General features: G+C 42.9%; 1 protein-coding gene across 5 annotated transcripts in view; it reads left to right on the top strand.

Annotated features, from left to right (window-relative positions):
* MAP4K3 (mitogen-activated protein kinase kinase kinase kinase 3) overlaps nt 1–21,056 on the top strand; it is a 960,603-nt gene that overhangs the window by 145,432 nt on the left and 794,115 nt on the right. For all 5 annotated transcript variants that reach the window (XM_069235044.1, XM_069235047.1, XM_069235048.1 and 2 more), the window contains exon 3: nt 8,651–8,741. In XM_069235044.1, the coding sequence (XP_069091145.1) occupies nt 8,651–8,741 (91 nt within the window). The remainder of the gene's footprint in view (nt 1–8,650; nt 8,742–21,056) is intronic.

The raw sequence follows: 21,056 nt of genomic DNA, 5'->3' as shown, positions 1-21,056 counted from the left end.
ACTCCACATAGGTAAGTAAGGAACTTTGAATTAGAGCAGTAACATGCACAGTTTTAGTTAAAATGGCAATAAGCTATTTCAAAAGTGGACACAGTGCAAAATTCAACAGTTCCTGGGGGAGGTAAGTATTGGTTAATCTTTCAGATAAGTAAGGCACTTTCAAGTTCCTGGGCATAGGCAGCCCACCGTTGGGGGTTCAAGGCAACCCCAAAGTCACCGCACCAGCAACACAGGGCCGGTCAGGTGCAGATGTCAAAGGAGGGCCCAAAACACTTAGGTGCCTATGGAGAACAGGGATGCTCTGGTTCCAGTCTGCCAACAGGTAAGTAGCTGCGTCTTCGGAGGGCAGACCAGGTTTTTTTTTTTTTAGAGCACTGTGGGAGACACAAGTAGGCACACAAAACACACCCTCAGCGGCACAGGGGCGGCCGGGTGCAGTGTGCAAAGCAGGCGTCTGGTTTTCAATAGGAATCAATGGAGGGACCCGGGGTCACTCTAGCGGTGCAGGCAGGGCACAGGTGGGCTTTTCAGGCCAGCCACCGACTGGGCTAGGCAGAGGGTCGCCTGGTGGTCACTCCTGCACTGGAGTTCGGTTCCTTCTGGTCCTGGGGGCTGCGGGTGCAGTGCTTGGTCCAGGCGTCATGTTCTTTGTTCCAGGCCGTCGCGGTCAGGGGGGAGCCTCTGGATCCTCTCTGCATGCGTCGCTGTGGGAGCCTAGGGGGGTTGTCTCAGGTTACTCACGAGGTCGCAGTCACCTGGGAGTCCTCCCTACAGTCTGGATCTCGAGCTGGGGGCATGTGTGCAGAGTGTAAAGTCTCACGCTTTTGGCAGGAAGAGTGAGTTCTTTAAAAGTTGCAAAATTGTTGCTGTTTTTGAACTGTGCCGCTGTTCTCAGGAGTTTCTTGGTCCTTAGGGTTCAGGGCAGTCCTCTGAGGTCGCTGGTCCCTGTCGGATGCTTCGCTGTGCAGGTTCTTTGAGTCTAAAGACAGGCCGGTAGGGCTGGGGCCAAGTCAGTTGTCGTCTCCATCGTCTCTGCAGGGCTTTCAGGTCAGCAGTCCTTCTTCTTGTTGTAGGTTGCAGGAATCTGATTTCCTGGGTTCTGGGGTGCCCATAAATACTAGATTTAGGGGTGTGTTTAGGTCAGGAGGCCAGTAGCCAATGGCTACTGTGAGGGGGGAACATCCCTAATCCTATTGGGGGAATCCTCCAATCTCAAGATGGAGGATTTCTAAAGGCAGGGGTCGCCTCAGCTCAGGACACCTCAGGGGCTGTCCTGACTGGTGGGTGACTCCTCCTTGTTTTTCTCATTATCTCCTCCAGCCTTGCCACCAAAAGTGGGGGCAGTGGCCGGAGGGGTGGGCATCTCCACTACCTGGGATGCCATGGGATGCTGTAACAAAAGTCCACCCAGTACAGGCTTTGTTTCTCCCCTCAGAGAGCACAAAGGCTCTCACCCCAAGGGGGCAGAAACTCGTCTCAGTGACAGGCTGGCACAGACCAGTCAGTCCTGCACTGAAGGATTGGGTAAAATACAGGGGGCATCTTCGAAGATGCCCTCTGTGTGCATTTTATAATACATCCAACACTGGCATCAGTGTGGGTTTATTATTCTGAGAAGTTTGATACCAAACTTCCCAGTATTCAGTGTAGCCATTATGGAGCTGTGGAGTTCATTTTGACAAACTCCCAGACCATATACTTAATATGGCCACACTGTACTTACAATGTCTAAGAATAGACTTAAAGGGGTGACTTACCTATGCCACAGGTAGCATTTTGTGTGCATGGCATTCTGAGGAGAATGCCATGTCGACTTTGCCTTTTTCATCAACACACACAATCTGCAGTGGCAGTATGCATGTGATAGGTGATGGGTCCCTTAGGGTGGCACAACATATGCTGCAGCCCTTAGGGACCTTCCTTGGTCACAGGGCCCTTGGTACCACTGGTACCTTTTACAAGGGACTTATCTGTGTGCCAGAGGTGTGCCAATTGTGGAAACAATCGTACATTTTTAGTGAAAGAACACTGGTGCTGGGACCTTGTTAGCAGGGTTCCAGCACACTTCTCAGTCAAGTCAGCATCAATATCAGGCAAAAAGTGGGGGGTAACTGCAACACGGAGCCATTTTCCTACACATACTAACGATTACCAGAAGTTCAAAACACGGTTCCTAATTACAGTCTACACCCCAACAGGTCTGTTTTGCAGTTGAGGGTGGCTTTTTATGCAGAACTGGAGCAGATTTAATTTCTTGAACTTAACAATTATAAAAGGTGTTTTTTCTGGCGTCAGAGAATGAGGAATAGCAGATGTTTTCTAGGTCTTAGAAGAGTCAACAAATTCATTCGAAAAAAAAGAAAAAATGGGACTTAATCACTGCAAACTGCTAGACCCTGCCATGATTGAGGAGTTTCTATCCACCTCTTACCTTTCAGGGGATGTTGAACAAATAACTATCCGAGACTCCAGAAGCTCCTGAAAATCCCCTGCGTTGTCCACAACCATGATTACCAATTCTTCCCTTTAGTTTGAAATCAGTTCTGTATTTATTCACCAATTCAATACATGGTAGAAATGGGTTAGCTGCACACAATATGGATGTCCTCTAGCTGGTGGATAAAGCTCTTCCAGAGATCAGTCGTAAATGCTCAACGGTGTCACTAGCAGTTATTTCTTTCACCTAAAACCCAGTTCTGTGTTGTGACCTACAACTAATGTAAATTTCTAAACGTTGTAGAAGTGCATTCCTTTGATAATCAGAGAAAAGTGTTACATTCCTCATTTCTGTCTCAATAGATGTGTGGTAGGGTAGGCAACACTCCTTAAGGGCTTGTGACCTATTTCATCGTTCTGTAATCATTTCCTAGCTTCAGAAAGGGGATACCTTTTCTGAAGCGTGTTGGGCTATCTTTTCTGTATCGTGTTCACAAAATTGGAGACTTGGCTAGGGGTCAATAACCTTCTCAAGTCACTGTTTCCTTTGTCAGCGTATTGGCTACGTTGACCGATTCTTTTCTGGGAGTTCACTTCAGAAGGAACCACAAACCCCGGTTCAAATCGTCTGAAAATGGGGTGTTTACCCTTGGGTATCTGTATGCTTCTAAACTGTGGTGATGATGAAATTCGTGTTTATCTCAGTCAGTTCATTAATGAGCCTCTTAAACCTCTGTTGAATTTTCTGCTAATTTTCTTTCCCAGCAGCACAGTTTGTCTTTCTGGACAGCAAATGCATGCTGCTCAAGCTCGGAAATCTAAGAGGAATTAGCTCTTTATTGCTATTCAACAAAATATAGAGCTTAGTTGCTAAATTAACAACATGTTTTCACACTCATAGTGATCTATTTTATGAAGAGAATGTGTAGAAGTATGTTTAATTTCTGAGGAAATGTCTCCTATCACCAATTTTTTTAATCAACTTTATTTATTTATGAATTTATAACCCTAAAATGGCCATAGCAAAAGAGCTAGTGTGACAAAACATTCATGAATAGTCCCACTGGACAAGGGTATCGTAAAAGCATAATGGGACAAGAACATTAACCATCAGTACATTCAGACGTGTTTCCTGACTGGTCCCATCCTCAAGTGCCCCTACCCCAGCCTGCCCAAACAAAGGAGGTGGCTGTGCCCATTCTCTGATCGATTTAATGTGTTTTGGAAACAGTGTCCATATTTTTTTCAAGTTTACTTAAAGTATCCCTCACAATGGTTGTCAATCATTCCATTGGTTAGATAGACCAGACCTTCACCCACCAATGATGTATTGTTGACAATGCAGCACTCCTCCAGTTTCAGGCTATCATGAGTTGAGTCAAGAGAAGAGGCATGATCAACTTTTCCTCAGCCTGCGAAGAGGAGGTTAGGTCCTCAGCATCCATGTGCCCCAAGAGCCCCACCTGGTAATGCTCTGTATGGACATCAGTACCTGCTCCCAGAAAGACCTCTCCTGTGGGCACTCCAAACACATGTGTATAAATGTTCCCTTCGTAGTACACCCCGCCATTATTCATCCTTGTTCAAGACATCGCTTTTAGATGGGCTGGGGTCAGATACCATTGTAACCTAAGCTTGAAGGTGTTAGCCTTATATTAAAGTCAGATGGAGGACATTGCTTTCCTCTCCCTGATCAAAATCCAGTCAGACTCGGTTGACGTAAGGGACAGATCTTGAGGCAAATTTCCCACATAAGACATATCTGAGAAAGCAATAGACCTACTCAAAACTCTATACAACCGAGAGAAGCCATCTGTGGGTTTAACATTGTTTGTCTAAAGTCTTTGATAAGAAGGACCAGTCGACCCTATCAGAAGCCTTCTCTGCTGCAAGAGAAAGGAGGAGGCTCAGGGTAGACTTGGCCTCAGCCTGGTCAATCACATTGATCTCCAAACATGTATTGTCTCCTGTCTGATGGCTGCAGATGAAACCCTACTGAAATGTAGAAATCAATTTGTGCCATATGCCCGTCAGTCTTTGGGACAAAAGCTTGACATAGGTGTTAACATCACTATTGAGGAGAGCTATGAGAGGGTTTGAGCCCCAATCCTGGTTCCCTCATTGGGTTTCGCAATTAGTCAGTATAGAATCTGTGATGGAAGGGGCGACTTCTTGGGTTGTTAAAAAGGAATTGAAAAACTTCGTAAGTTATGGGGTCAGAAGGGTTGGAAAAGCCTTGTAGAATGAGCTTGGAAAAAAGGTCAGGTCCTGGCGCCGTATTGTTTGGGAGCAGTTTTACAGCTTGCAGAACCTCATCCTCAGTAATGGGTCTATTGAGGTCTTCACATTGGGAGGCATCTGTATCTGATAATTGAAACTCTCCATGGTAAGCATCCTGCATAACTGTATCTCTAGCCTTGCCCCTATATAGTGCTGTATAATAATCAGTGAGAACCTGTAGAATATCCTGTGTTTCTGTATAGCTCTTCCCCTCGCCGTCCCTTACCTAGAATATATGATTTTGGGAGCTTTGGATGCGCAACTTGTGGGCAAGTAAACTGTAGGCTTTATTCCCCTGTTCATAATACACCTGCCTTGTCGCCAAGAGTTTGCAAGCTGTATCCTTAACTAGGACAGCCTCCAGCTCCCCCGAGCCATGCGCAAAGCTCTATAGGGCTTCCTGCTGTCAGAGCGCTTAAATTCAAGTACTAATTTTTCTATGGTAGCCTCCAGCTCTAAATGCTTAACTCTAGCGAGTCTGAGAAGCGTAATCATGTGACTAATAAATTCCCCTTGACTCACTGCTTTTGCAGCGTCCCACATGGTCGCCGGTGCAGCTCCTTCCTGGTCATTCTGCTCGAAATAATTTTCTAGACCTTCCTTTACATTGACTCGAAAGACAGGGTCGCGGAATGCCATTTCAATCATTCAGTCATTCACCACTTCCGAATGGGGCAGAAGGGTGAGACCAACGGACAGAATGAAAAAGTAGCATAGACTGGGGCATGGTAGGACAGCACTCTGGTCTGTATCTTGGAGGATTCCACCCAAGAGCAGATCGACCCAGTGACAAATATATAATCGAGCCGAGAACGAGACCTTTGTTTATGATAGTAAAATGTAAAGAATGTCATTCTGGTGATAGGACCTCCAAACATCTGTCAGCTGTAGATCAGCAAGACACTGCGTCAGGGAGGATGGGGGACGAACGCATACTGCTAGGAAATGTGGGACCGGTCCAGATCAGGACGAGGAGCAAAACTATGGAGTTCATTACTCTCAGATATCAGATAGGCAGATAATCATCTTAGTTTCAGAAGATTTCTTGAGCTGGCCCTTCCCTACACTACCATTATACTCAAAATGCAAATGTACAGCCATAGTATGCACAAGACATCAATGGTGCATATAGCTCTGGTGCATATATGTATGTTTGTAAACATATTTACTTTGATTATATGCACGTATTCAGATAAGTGCATCTTTGTACAAATGCACATATTACTAAAATATATACGCTGTTTTATTTATGCTTAACAAACATATATTACTTGTGGTTAAAATATATACACTCCTTATACTTATGATTAAAATGAATAATAGTCAGTACATAAATAACATATGTATTTGAGTACATGGTTATGGATCTCTATTTTGATCACTCATATCACTACATATGATTAGGCAGAATGTATGTGTAAAAATCCACTATTCAATTCACTTACTCATCAAAAATAACTTTAATACATAAATCAAAATAATTAACTAATAAAAAACAAAGAACACTAATAAATTAATGGAAAAAAGCACAAACCAAAAATAATGTATCTCTCTCAATATATTTTTCCTACTTAGTAGAGGAATGAAAATAAATATATTAAAAAACTAAAAAATATTGTATACATATATAATTAACATTATCATTATATCCATATATAAGTACATCAATAACACGTAAGGTGATCAGTGTATGCTTATGGATTTACTTTCCTATAATAATCCATATGTCACAATGTGTTATTATAATTATAGCAATTGTATTTGTAAGTGCTTCACTATAGAAATATTAGAGGACACATTTGAAAAAAGAACCATAAAGAAAAAAACATAATAACTAATGAAAGAAACCTCTTAATTTACAGTAAACACAGAAATCCTGAGTTTGTAAAAGCCATGCATGTTCATTTGGGACTTTATGCAGTACAATTTTCTAACTCATCTTATTCCTTTTCTAAAATATATTCTACCTCCACCCTCTAATTCATTTCAAACCTCTTTTGCTGCTATGAACTCCCAAGCGACTCTTTCCAAACCCTTCCTCCTATACCCACCCCTTATCCTATTCATCCATCAAATAGGATCTCTGACTCATTCTTTCACTACTATATACTTCCAGTAATCCTTTCTAAACTTTTCTCTACTTTGTCCATCCTATATCATATTTATCCAACTAACAGACTCACATTTCTACCACTCCCAATAACTATTTATTTATATCCCCCCTTGGGTTCTGGATTACCATGCCACTCGCTGAAAAACGATTCAACTACCTTGTGAGGGGTAGTAAGCACTATATAAATACAATTACAATATTTTCATTAAAGAGGAGTGGAGTGTGTGGCCCTCCTTCTCGAGCCTTAAAGGGCCCCAAGAACCCCACACTTCGGGCTGATTACCATAATTAATGGGAAGGGGGCATGCAAACCACCTCCCCAAGCCTGATGTGGCTCTTTGGCCCCACCCCCAGGGCCATATGTCTTTAAAAAGGGGAACCCCGGGGACCCATCAGTCAGGGACCAAATTGTTAGTGGAGTGAGGCGTACGGCCCCTATCCCAGAGCCTTTTTAGGCCCTGAGTACCCCATCCCCTAGGACAGAATACCATAGTTAAGTGGAGGGTGCATCCCTGCCCCCAACCGTGAGCCTTCTTGGGCCTTGGGAACCCCATCCCTTGAGGCCTAATTCTAATGGGAGTGGGGCATGCTTCCCCTCTCCAATAGGCCTGGGGCCAAATGGCATTAAACAGAGGAGGGGGCGTGCAGCCCCTCCACCGCTCAACTTCTCCGTCCCTCTGGACCCCAGGGCCACAAGTGGGTGCCTCAGAGCCCCTGTGGTGAAGGGCGGTATGTGGTCCCCCTCCCTTCCAGCTTCTTCTCGCCCCAGATTATGGGGCCCCCCGGAGCATTATAGTCTCTGGAGGAGGACACACGACCTGTCCCTCTTTTGTGAAAATTGCAGCCCCCTTTTTATTGCTTTTTGACCCTTCGGCTGCCATCAGCTTTGGAAAGGGGGGGCGAGTCCCCCCCTCCCCTGACTAAAGGTACCCAACCCTGGTGGATGGGGTCCCTGGGACCAAAAATTTACTCAGGGAGGAGTCCCCACTCACATCCCTCTCCCTAACTTTGTTTTTTATTTTTATTTTTTAATAAATGTCGGGCTGGCTTTTTTGTTCCCTGCGGGATTGTGGCAAAACAGTCTTTTGTTCATTTTGGCCCCAGGGAGGGTTCCTCTAGGTGCATCCACCGCCCCACCACAGGGTCTAAGGGGGCAGGATATCCCTAACCTGCCCCCTTATATTAATTTTATTTTTAAACTTCAGGACAGGGGATTAAGTCCCCGAGTCCTGTAATGGTTACCAGTGACATTCTTCTCATGTTGCTGGCAGCCAGTGAGAGCCATTGCTCCCGCGGGAGTCAGACCCAAATTGGCCCAAGGGGGAAAAAAAAGCTCACTGGGCCAATTGGAATGCTCTATTTTTTTAAATTGGGTTTGAGGGATTCTGTGGAGAGTCCCTCAAACCCAACGATCCAGATATACAAGTATTTTTGAACCCTAATTACTCGAAAACTACTCAACGGGTTCACACCAAATCACAAAAGGCACGCTTTATGGACCAATATTTTAGAAACTCTTTTTTCTTGGTCCTCACTTGAAAAATCACCCGGACATTTTCCATACACAAACTAGACACAAACTAGCACTTTTTAGGAAAGTTTTTTGTGAAGATTCATCAATCAGTGCCAAAGTTATTAGCAAAACAATGAAGTTGTGAAATATATTTCCTACCATAACTGCCTTTCTGAAGCAATCTTGACTCAAGTCTTACAGTGATCTCGTGCTTTGCAGACCTCCACTAATATCTTCTTGATTTTTCAGCATGCAGAGGGGGGCTGTCTGATCACTTCTTAACTTAATGCATTTGTCTCTTTTTGCAGGGGAAGATTTTGCTGTTGTCCAGCAGGAGATTATTATGATGAAAGACTGTAAACATGCAAACATCGTAGCATATTTTGGCAGCTATCTCAGGTACAGTTTTCACAGTTTACTTAATTGTGCTGTCTCTGAAACTTTTTTCCTATCATGACTAAGAAATGTTGACATAAAAAGTGGCGTTTTTGCAGTAAAACTGTAAACGCCTAAATAGTGTTTTTGAGAAAAATAATCTTGAATAAAAAATAATTCGTAGATAGGTTTTCCTTCCAATTTCATTGTGTTGTGTATAGTGCCACCTTGTGATCAGATAGCATTCTTACAACTTCGAGACTGTCGTTATCTTTTTACACTTATCTACCACCACTGCACCTCAGTTGTTAGTTTTATACTGACGGACTAGGATAAAGAATAGTTCCATGCAGAACATTCCTTTTAATAGAACAACTAGGGGGTTTCACCAAGTTGCATCCCCTTTCGGGTCCACCGTGAATGATTATTTTTGTGGGTCTGTAGATTGCAGCCTGGTTTTCCAGGTGATTTTGGCTAAAGTGCCTGCTCTTGTAAGCCATAAAGGCTAAGATGTTCACCCCCAGAATAAATAAGCTAGCCACAGTATCGCAGGAGTGCCAACCATAAAGGGCATTTTATAGTCTACAAAATCCCTTATAGGAGAGAGAAAATGATTTCTGACATCTAAAAGGGGTCTCAACACTTTCAGTATTGCACATCAGAGTGTGCGTGAGTAAGGTACTACCTTCCTATTTGCGATTTTGAAACAGATTTATTAGTGGTTTACGATCCCAGTTATAATCACAAACCATTGATGATTTACCGACCCCCCGAGCTGGGTTAGTATTATACTGGCAGGGAACACCTCACTCTTGCGTGATCCTTCCAGGCAGCCTAAGGTGACAAGGAAGTGGCTCCACTACCTGCTGGACCCAAAGTCTTCTCAAAGGATGAAACTTAAAAAAAAAAAAAAAAACACCTGTTCCTTCAGTAGACACGGGCTGCTTTCAAGCACAACAAAATGCTTTATTTTTGGCAAACCACATGCTGTGCCTTGCAGGCCTCCGTCCCCACAGTTGATCACAGAGTGTTTGCGAATAGGTACAGTACGTCAAGCTCCAAGAGTAGTTCACCCAGGGGATAACAGTCTATATTAACTCTAAGGATGTGGTTCTTTCACAGGTGTTCCCACCCTTCATGTAAGCGTCTTTCATTTAGGGTATTATGGGGTCAACCTCATATCCTCCGTGCAATATAGTATGTTCAGTGATGTGTATTTCTGAATCAGTTGCGGGACATAATCTTCTCTGCAGAGTTGGCTGATTAGCGCACAGTTGTTGATCTGCCATCAAGGGTGTGTATGCTTATCACAATAGGAGTGCTTGGCATGCTCTTGATGCCTGCTCATGATGCCATTTTTATTGATGTTTGTTTTTCTATCACCACTTTTGTTACACAGAGTTTACAGCTTTTACTAGGTTTCTGTGATGCCAGTGGTATGCGTGAGATAACACAACTAACACGTACTTGAAGTTAAGTGCATATTCTGTTGGATTTAACAATTGAAGCTCGCAGACATGTTGAGGCACCTGCCTACAGTTGTATGTGCTCGCAATTTGGTATTGCTTTAATGCTGTAGAATTTACAACAACACTAATTTGACTTGTTGGCCCGCTGGGACTCAACCTGTGCCCATACTCATCTGTCATATTAATTTTATTTTTCCACTGTCATAAAAATAGCCCTAAGCTTCTGCGGTGATGATGAATAACTTATGGACTAAAGATCCTTTTCTTTAGGATAGTTGCCTTTGTTGTTGGAAAGGTTGAGTCTCCTGAAAATGAGTTTCATTTTTACTGGTTATGAAGGATTGCTGAAGTAGTTTCTCTGTTATCCCAAGGAAGTTAGTCATCCTTTTGGTCACCTTTGAGATGAGCCTAGCAAAGCTCTGAAGTGCTTCTCTAAGGCATTTAAATTGGTCTAATTGAAAATTGCTCTAATTGATTATCAACAGTTTTTATGATTTTTTGCCAGCGTGCACTTAATGGTGTTTCAAAAGTAGTTACAACCTGCTCTTGTACATCTTTGCGAGGGTCTTTTAAGTTTAATGTATTTTATTTATTTAAGAGAGATACATTTTATTATTTTTAAATGTCTTGGAAGTGCTTAGATATCAATCAAGTGGATTTTGCAGAGCAGCCTGACTGATCATGACTCTTATTCCATGAATTTCAATCACTTGTTCTTCTTTCAGATATTGAATGTGCTGCCCCCTTCTGGCCCCACCACTTTATTCCCCAAAAATGCATTGTCCACTCTGCGGACATCCTAATAATTCCTGTGTGGTGCTCCCATAAAGAACACAATGCTATTAGGAATAATTACCTCCCCCATGCTTAATTACTAAATCCACATGGAATGTGGATGTCATGACCAGGTTCATGACTGAGATCGAAAGGCGTCCTGAGACTGTGTATTTTATAGGGGTGGCGTTCGGGGGGTCTTGGCTGAATATTAAATTCAGAGGTCCTGGAACACTTGAGCTCACACCTTTTTACTTCGAGATCCCATTTTCTGTGCTCTTCTCTGCAAATGTTTGTGTTAATATCATACAAGTGACCCCCACTTTAAAAGTCTGTTTCCCTCCTAACTGGATTTTGCCTCTTTTTGGTCAAAGCAGAAAAGCAAAATTATCAGCATTGCATTTACTAACAGGACCACTCAAACCAAAACAATTGTTTTTACCTAATTTCAGCGTTTCATGTAATTGTAAACGTTTTAAGCTCCGGTATCACAATGTAAATTTGTGGAATTCTAGTTTAACTTATTTGGTCAGTTCATATATTATCCGTTATCAATTTCAATCCAACCATGTGTTTGTGTTCCTAGATTCTGTGCCACTCGCCCATCTTTCTGTGCCTGACCCTTCTGTATAATTCACCTCTGTGGACTCTGAGCTCCATGAATGATGTTTCAGCTTAGTCACTACTTTCCCTGGTTCCCCTCATACCCTGGTAAACCTGACTCGCTCCTTTGGGCTGGTCTAGTGATTGCCACATTAAAGATGCCCTTCAGTGAAATCTTGGTGGATTCAATGAGGAAGTGATGAAAGCACTGTCACTTTGTAGGTTAGGAGAAGTCTTGTCAGTGTTTGAGTTATTTTTTCAGAAGGAATGGCGTGACTTTTGCCGTTTAAATACTTATATAGTTTTAAACTGTGAGATTAAATGATATCCCTCGAACTCTACTGTTTTTGGTCAAGTGCTGAACCAGGATTAGAAACTAGATTGTCATATTCCAAGGTGAGCATTTTAGCCACTGGATCATGTCAAGAAAATACATTCACAGCCATACCGAAATGTAATGTTTATACCTTAAGCACATTGGTTTTGATTCGCATGAATTAACACATTGAAGCTGGTTTGATGATGCTATATTGGAAAATAGGTTGGAATAAAATCGGTGCCAAAAATGTCACATTAGTTTAGCAAAACATTTTTTTGTTAACATTTCATTTTGAAGGCAAAGAATCCTCAATCTTGCTTTCAAGCTTCTGCAAATATTTGCATCTAATCGGAGAAGATTCTGGGAGCATTACACGTAGCCTCATAGGTAAACTTAGAAAACGTGTGTTCACATTTTTATACTGGAACCACTGCCATTAGTGCAGTCGAAGCTCACAACATTTCCTTAGAGCGCTCACGATAACAATAAAGGCTTTGCATTAACAAAAAATGAGTACAAGTTCGAAATGCATTAACATTTGGGTACACATTACCTTAACTGCAGGCAGTGCCCTTCCCATATCCATAATGTGGTACTGTAAACTGGCAGACAAAGGATTTGTGCTGCAGGAGGTTGGGTCTCTTGTCCCAAGGGCAAAATAAACATGAAAACGTGTTGTCCCTGAAGTTGTAGTAAGGTCCCGAGCACTGGGCAGATGCGGATATAACGAGTTTATGCAAACTTTAATGCAAGATGGTAAATTTTAAAGCCTATTTTGCCGGTGGCATGGTTGAAGAATTTATAAAATTTGAAGACTGATTTGGATTGGGTTTGGGTTCCTGGGGAATTGGAACCATGCAAGGAATGTTACGGACATTTATTGGCACACCCTATACTTGTAAAGCCAACAAGTAACATTGTTCAAGAGCCTGGCATGATTTGCATACTACTTTGAAGAAGGGAGTGGGGCTTCTTCTAATTCAACTTTTTCATTTGATCACTTATGGTGGCTTTGAATGCACAGATGAGCATTGCTGGTGCTTACAATTTGATAACATTGAATAAATATATACCCAGCTCTAAATGTGTCCCTGCCACACTCCCAAACCAACATAGACATAACATTTTGCTTGAAAATTAGTGGTAAAAGGAGGCAAAATAAATTGCCAGCATTTACGAAAACTGGTGTGACACATCTATAAAATGCAAGGTTGAAATATAGACACATTTATTAGCAAATTTGTAAATGAGGAGAGGATGTTGAAAAGTAAATGGAATATTGCTCTTTTCTGTACGATTTATATTTATCCTATATCTGTCTAATAAGTGTATAGATATAAAAACATTCATTTGCAAGCATTTAATTAGTTATTAATGCAGGTTTCACTGTATAGCGATGTGATATCTTAAATACCTATTAATCAGGATGGTTTAAAATGGTTCACATTTTCAAGAACGTTTGTTGACTGAATCTGGCACATAACCACTGTCCTATATTTGCATCTGAATTTCCCACAGGTAACATTTCTATAGTGTGGTTCCTTGATGACTTGCTTAGTACACTTTGTGATTCTCCACAATGGCTTCCCGAGTCATTGATGCAAGTTTCTATAATGTCCCATTAGACCTTGGAAGGAGCACATGGAACGAATAGTTTAAACTGTAATAACGGGGCCAAACTGGCCATAAATGCTGGCAAGGGTTACTTTGATCAGCCTCTACTGCTTAGCCTGGACACCAGGTGGGTAGTGGGAAGATGCAGCCTCTAAAAGCCGATGTCCAGGTTGTCCTAGTCTGGGAGATGGCCACTATCCTGATGCAGGCGGGAATCATTTTAGCTTCAAACGGTGCTGCTAGGAGGCCTGGTGGCCTGCTATGGCAACGTACTTGCTTCCTTGTGTGGTATGAAGAAATGAAGCAGATATCGTAACAAAGTCCAGTTTTATTCAATAAAAGGGAGCCAACGTCAAGTGCCAGAGACTCCAAGGACACCCAGCTCCAACTGACTGTCAGTGGAACCAAGCTCAGAATGCCAACCAAGAACATGGAATTCCAGATAAGCTTCAATTAATAACATTCTACAAGGACATGCAGCACGCCAACCAGGAACATACATGGCACAAGCTAAGTATTGCCTTGGTACATCATAAAGGTAAGTATTACATTGGTACACCTTGATAGCCCTCCAGGAAGCAGACGGGTGTTTTTCTGGACTGATCAATGTCGTATCATTAGCAGGCTGTACTGAAAGTTCGAGATTGCGAACCACCTTCCATTGTACAAATGGATGCTTCTGACAAGGGTTTTTGATGCAGACATAGGTGAAATTAAAGAGAGGAGAATGGGTTGTCTTTTGGGCTTTATCTACCTAACAATATTTGCTGGGCAGCAGAAAAAAGCTGTGATCGAAAAAACAATATTTGCTGTAGTGATTGCTTTATAGTGCTTGAGTCCTTATTTGTTTGGTACCAAAGGAGGTTTGTGATGTCATTCACCGTTACCCCACTTGATTTGTGGTTTGATGCTGGTAAGGAGGAGCAGTTTGAAACTGGTTGAAACATATCAAGGTTTTAAAAGGAAGGAAGGGTTTCCTTTGGATATGGTGCTCCAGGATATACTTTATGTAAAAATATCAAGTCATTTCTTGTGTTGGTGTGAGATTGTGGTCATGAAGAAGTTTGGCAGAGAGTGTCAGAGAACCTCTCATTGTGCTTTTCCACATGGGGAGTTTGGGTTCTGAAATTGGTGTGTGTTTGTAGGAGGGTCTACCCAGGCCTTTTATATCACACAGTTGATGTTTTTATTATTTTGGTCTTTGTTATTATTGACAACATTGCTTTGCTTTCCTTTGTGGTGCGATTATGAGTAAGGACGGCGAGCCGTTAGTATCATGTTTTTGAATAGGGTATTTCTCGTTTCTGTAATGTTAAAGAAGGACGAAATATTTGCTATGCAAAATAATAAAGGCTTTTACTTTATTAAATAACATAGTTTTGCCTCATATTAAATCTCATGTTGTCTATTGTCTATAAGCAACACATTTCTCTTTGTAAAATAGAAAATAGTTGCTCAGCTAATAAGTTGCCAGTTCCCATAAGTTGATGAAATATTAGCCAAAAACAGTATACAATCCCAACAATCACACGCAAAATGCTCAGTGTTGGGGAATAAAGCAAATGGCGTCTAGTATCTGATCCTCAGCAGTGCCTGCAACCAGCTTTTCGCTGCTTAAAAGATTTAAATTTGTGCCCACAGCATGACAAATGCTGTTTTTGCTGATCTCCTGAGCATATATTTAAAAGGCGGTGTGGGATATTGAACACTGTATCAATCGTTTAAGCAAGATTTGAACATTTTACTTTTGGCTTAAATACAAAATGTGCATGTAGTGAAGGTAATAATATTTCACATATTAAAGAATAGAAAAACAGCATCAACATAGGCATGATTTTTACTTCGCAAATATTTAAAATAGTATTTCTTCATGCAAAGGATTTGACACAATGCAGTTTGATGAACATTTAACACATCACAGTAAACATTTAGGAAGATCACAGTAATCTCTTTAAAAGGGAATTATTTACGTGGTGGGTAGCCTAAGCGTGAGATGGCAAAAAATAGTAAAGAAATCCATTTTAAAGTGTTAAAATAAATACACCCATGTCTGTGTAGCTTACTGTGAGTTGATTATATGTAGTATCACTTTGCATAAATTAATATGTTCAGGTTAGTTTGAATCTGGCAGCCCAAGGACCGTTATCATCAGGTAATTGATTTGTGATTAATTTTTCCTTCTAATATATTTGAAACTGTTCTAAATACGATACTCACTTATGCTAACATGAATCCAAACATGATACCATTGTGGCCAAATTAAATTAAAAAATAACCAAGATATAAAAGCTGTGGCTGAGAAGACCTATTGGTTAGGTCTTACGTTTATGGACTATCCAATGGTTGGCCATCTTCTGAAAATGCCCCTTCTGATGGATACAACTACCTGTGAATTCCTGACCTAATGAATACTCCCATTGCGCCAGCATTCGACGGAAATCTTCTTCCTAGCTTCTGCACGTCGACGAGGACGTCACAATTGCCCACGCGACGCCGTCTGACGTCATACAGGTAATAAGAGGTCCTCGCCGACGTGCCGACGTCAGTTCCCTTTTTTCCGTGCCATTCGAAACGGTTATCTTCGAGGGAGCTACTGTTGCTGTATCGACAGTTACAGTTTGTTTTTTGGCGATTTTTACTTTGCGAGATTACAATGTCGCAAAGGAAGTCCGGATTCAAGCCCTGCCGTGAGTGTGGTGGCAAAATGTCAGTAATGGACCCACATTCTGACTGCTTGTGGTGTCTTAGTTCCGACCATGATGTTGACAAGTGCGATTCTTGTCAACATATGAATCCTAAGGCCTTGAAAGAGTGTGAGACCAAGCTTTTTCTTGCGAAGTCGAAAAAGAAGGAGAGGAAGCATCATCGAAAGTCGTCCATAAGAGCCTGGTGGGAGTCCAAGTCCCAGGCTCCTTCCTGTTGCTGCCTGCACCTGGGGCCACTTGCTGCTGATCGCGGGCGCTATTAAGCGTGCCGCGCAACACCTCTCTTTTCTTGCCGCCATAAGAGCCTGGTGGGAGTCCAAGTCCCAGGCTCCTTCCTGTTGCTGCCTGCACCTGGGGCCACTTGCTGCTGATCGCGGGCGCTATTATGCGCGCCGCGCAACACCTCTTTTCTTGCCGCCATAAGAGCCTGGTGGGACTCCAAGTCCCAGGCTCCTCCCTGTTGCTGCCTGCACCTGGGGCCACTTGCTGCTGATCGCGGGCGCTATTAAGCGCGCCGCGCAACACCTCTCTTTTCTTGCCGCCATAAGAGCCTGGTGGGACTCCAAGTCCCAGGCTCCTTCCTGTTGCTGCCTGCACCTGGGGCCACTTGCTGCTGATCGCGGGCGCTATTAAGCGTGCCGCGCAACACCTCTCTTTTCTTGCCGCCATAAAGTACGCTACTAGCCTATTTAGCACTGGGAGGCACATTCAAAACTCCTTCTTGCATTGCCTTTTTAGCTTCAACCCCCAATGGGGAAGCGTAATGCGAAAGGTAGCCCTGCACTGGGCTCTGCAAAATCCAAAATACCCAAAACTAATAAGGCCATGTTACCACATACTAACTGTGTTTCTAAGGAAATAGATGATTTGATTGAAGAAGTTGAACAGATTTTAAACAATAAGGAGAGGGTCAGACGAAAGGAGCCGAAACCTGGTACCCTCATCCCGTTTTTGACCCCAAGTTCGCATACTGCCCCCAAATCACAAACTATTACTTTACCTCACCAGGCGTCAGCCCTCCAAGGCGCCACTAATATTGGCAGTTCTCCTTCTCCATCTGCACCCCATCTTGAGCCTGAAGTATTAAATGACAATGCCACATACTCCACAATTCCTTGTTCTAACTGTTTTTCCTCTCTGGCCCCCCAAGTTCTGGAAAATCCTTTATTAATTTCCACGACTCTGTCACATACGGGGAGTGTTCCTTTACCAAACGACTTGCCAGCACTGGTGTTTAGCCTCAAGAGTGAAATAGGTGAGCTGAAATCTTTACTGCTTGAAATCACTACTCTTCTTAAAGGCAAATTTCTTCTCCCTATTGGCGAGTCCAAGCCAAACTCTATAACATCTAAACACTCACATGTAAAAATTGTTTCCTCAACTGAGTCCCTGCCACCGCCATTAAGCGCAGCTGCCTTTATGGAAGGGCAGCGCTCTCATAGCCAGAATATGTCCCTTTTTGAACGCAATATTCCTCTTCCTTCTAATGTCCCTTTTAAATGGGACAATACTAAAGCTCCCTGCCAAAATTTTAACCCAACTAAGAATAATGATATATATATATGTATAATGTTCCACCTTTGCCCCCAATACATGAGAAGATAAAGCCTCACTAGCCAATAAGGCCTCGCATTGGCTAAGATCCGTTAGAGGATGTGGCTCAGTTATCCACAATGATATTTTATCTGCGGAACGAGCAAATGGTCTTCCTGGTTGTCGAGACTTTATAAAACTTAATATCAAACATTCCCATCTGGTAACAGGTCTTCTAGATATGGAAGCACGCAATATAAATAGGAAGTCACCTGCTATTTTTCTCAGCGCCAGTCGCCCCACTGATGGCCATATGAACCCAAACTTTCCCTCTAGAACAGCCAATTGGGTCTCGGGCTGTTCTTCAGTCCACTGAGACATTAGGCCATCAGGCTATCAGGCCTCAAAAGGTGTATCATGTGACCCTGCCCAATTGATCAGCTCCGGTCCTACTTTTAGTGGCCAACCAGTATCCAATTTCGATCTTCAGGGGGCCACTTCTGACATTGATTGACTATACTCTACTAATCCTTGCGCCTCCATTCCCAGTCCAGATCGACGGGCTACAGGCTCCTCATTCTATCCACCTAGTCCAGGTGCTGCTTCCTCTTTGGGTTCACAACTTGTTAACATCAATAATTTCACAAATCCGCTTATGGAGAAGCTTATTGACCGCAACCTTCCAGATGACACTCTCGTGAAATCAAGCTGCTCTACTGCCCAGACACCAGCAAATCTTTTGTCCTGGAATGTGGCTGGCATCAATGCAAACTCGCAGACAATGAGTGGGGGGCATTTGATGAAAATTTTAATGTATGTATGTTCCAGGAAACATGGGCCAAAAACTGCACGTATAGACAGGGGTTTAGTTCTTTTTTTAAACCGGCTATGCCGTCTTTAGCAGGTAGGGCAGCAGGGGGCTTATGTACTTGGGTTAAACCGACAGAGGTAGGAGGAATAAAGGAGATATATGTGGACTCCCATGACATTTTGGCTATTGCTATCCAACCAATCTCAGGCCCCCTGTTCTTTGTATAAATATTTACAGTAGGCCGGGACCTTCTAACAATTGCTCTACTATTATTGAGCTATTAGACACTCTAATCTCAGATTTTCATCTTAAATACCATATTATAATAGCAGGGGATTTCAATGTCCAACTTGAATTCAACTTAGACCTCATAGAGGTTATGCAGCCGGAAGATAGTGTATGGAACATCCCTCCCCATTCCATCCAGCAAAACTCATACAAACCTAGCGTTAGGGCAACGCAGGTAATAGATCTTATGCTATCACATGGTCTCCGTCTTGGTAATGGCCGTTTTCCAGCTGACACCCCTGCAAGACCAACCTTTTTTAGGGGTCCTTATAGCAATAAACTAAATTACATCTTCTTTGATCTAAGAGTATGGCACTACATAATAGATGTGGAAGTGGGCAATCCACACACTAGTGATCACGCCCCTCTACAAATTACGTACAAGAGACCTCTCTTAGCAGGAGCTGTATTCCTTTCTGCTTTTCCTGCTGTTATGGAGTTGTCTACCAACAGGCGCACAGTAAGATGGGACTCTTTTGAGAAATCGAATAAGCTCCGAGAAAAACTGTGTGCTGTAATTTCTTCTCACCAGTTATTTGACCACGGCCTTACCTTTTCTCCAATCGAAGTTACGTCCCTTCATTTGGACCTCTTTACTACCCTGAAGGAGTTGTTTTCTAAACGTGCAAGGCCGCTGACTAACTCCTGTCCTCAACCTTGCTCTAAATGGTTTAATAAGAGGTGTAGAGAGGTAAAAAAACACCCTGGTTAGCGTTTTAAGGACAAAGGACAGACTAGGTATTACCAATGCTAGACGTAACTATGCTTCTATATGTAACAAAAGCAAACATGAGTATGAAGAGGTGCTCTGGAGCGACCTATTTGAGGCAGCTAGGGCCCACGACTCCAAACGATTTTGGCTTTTGGTATCACGCAGTGACCAGAACCGAGCCCCCTATTTGGAGTCCCATATTACTCCTGATGCCTGGCTTTTCCATTTTAAAGAACTGTATGGCTCTCCACTGGCCCCCGATACCCCAAGTTTGGGACAGCTGATAACATCTCTTTCGCCCGCGTCCTCTTTGCCTTTTTTTACACTGGACGAAACTGCGCAGGCCATCTCTGCCCAAAAAGCAGCGAAGGCCCCTGGGTTGGATGGGATCCCTTCCGATATGCTTAAAGCGGACCAGAACACCTGGAGCCCGTATATCAATAGGCTCTCTAATGCCATTTTGACTACCAGATCCTACCCTGACTCATGGAAAGAGGCAATCATTGTGCCTATTTTTAAGAAAGGAGAGAGGAATTTCCCGGGAAACTATAGACCCATCAGCCTCCTTGACAATCTCCAGAAAATATTTTGCCATCAATTGTTGAGTAGGCTGAGTAAATGGATAGTGGAAAACCAAATTTTAAACCATCTCCAAGCGGGCTTCAGAGAAAAAATTAGCACAATAGACCAGATATTCCGCTTCATTTCTATTAAATGGAAAGTTGTTGATGTGAATTCAGGCCACCTATTTGTAGCATTTGTTGACCTAAAATCAGCTTTCGATCTGGTACCCCGTAATAAATTGTGGGAGGTCTTGTCTAAAATAGGAGTTCCTTGCCCTATTTTAAATATCATCAGAGATCTTTATACTGGCAACTACGGTAGAATAAAATGGGGACGGCAAGGCGAACTAACTGAAAAATTTCCCACTGCTTGTGGCGTGAGGCAAGGCTGTGTACTCGCCCCTACCTTATTCCTCGTTTTTATAAATGCATGCATTCCGTATCTCATGGAGTGCTCTAATGATGCCCCCAAAATAGGAGGGCAGAAGATCCCCTGCCTCCTATTTGCTGATAACACCTTGTTGATTTCCCAAACAGCTACAGGCCTCACGACCCTGCTTTCGAGATTTATGGCCTTTTGTAACGATCACGGCCTGGTTTGGGGATAAAAAAAGGTAGGATGCGGCGCCCCATTTATTTAGAGGGTGCTGCATTGGGAAGAGTTGGCGATTTCGAATATCTAGGCCTGAAACTAGAAGACTCGCACAAATGGTATTCTCATCTCCAGAAAGCAAATCTCCGCTTGAAACAACGGACGAGCGGTATCGTAAGATTTGCAGCTAGATCTCCTAGCTTTGCCGTGACACCCGCAATCGAAATCTACAAATTACAAGCAAGGGGGGGAGCCCTCTACGGAGCCGAACTGTGGGGCCACTGTAATTTAGATGATTTGACAAAGGTGGAAAACTCTTTTTTAAGGTCTTTGCTAAGAGTTCCTTCCAGTACCCC

This window comes from Pleurodeles waltl, chromosome 5, assembly GCF_031143425.1.
Source record: "Pleurodeles waltl isolate 20211129_DDA chromosome 5, aPleWal1.hap1.20221129, whole genome shotgun sequence".
NCBI classification, from domain to species: domain Eukaryota; kingdom Metazoa; phylum Chordata; class Amphibia; order Caudata; family Salamandridae; genus Pleurodeles; species Pleurodeles waltl.
The sequence above is the reverse complement of the archived record's forward strand: the minus strand, read 5'-3'. Positions and strand labels throughout refer to the sequence as shown.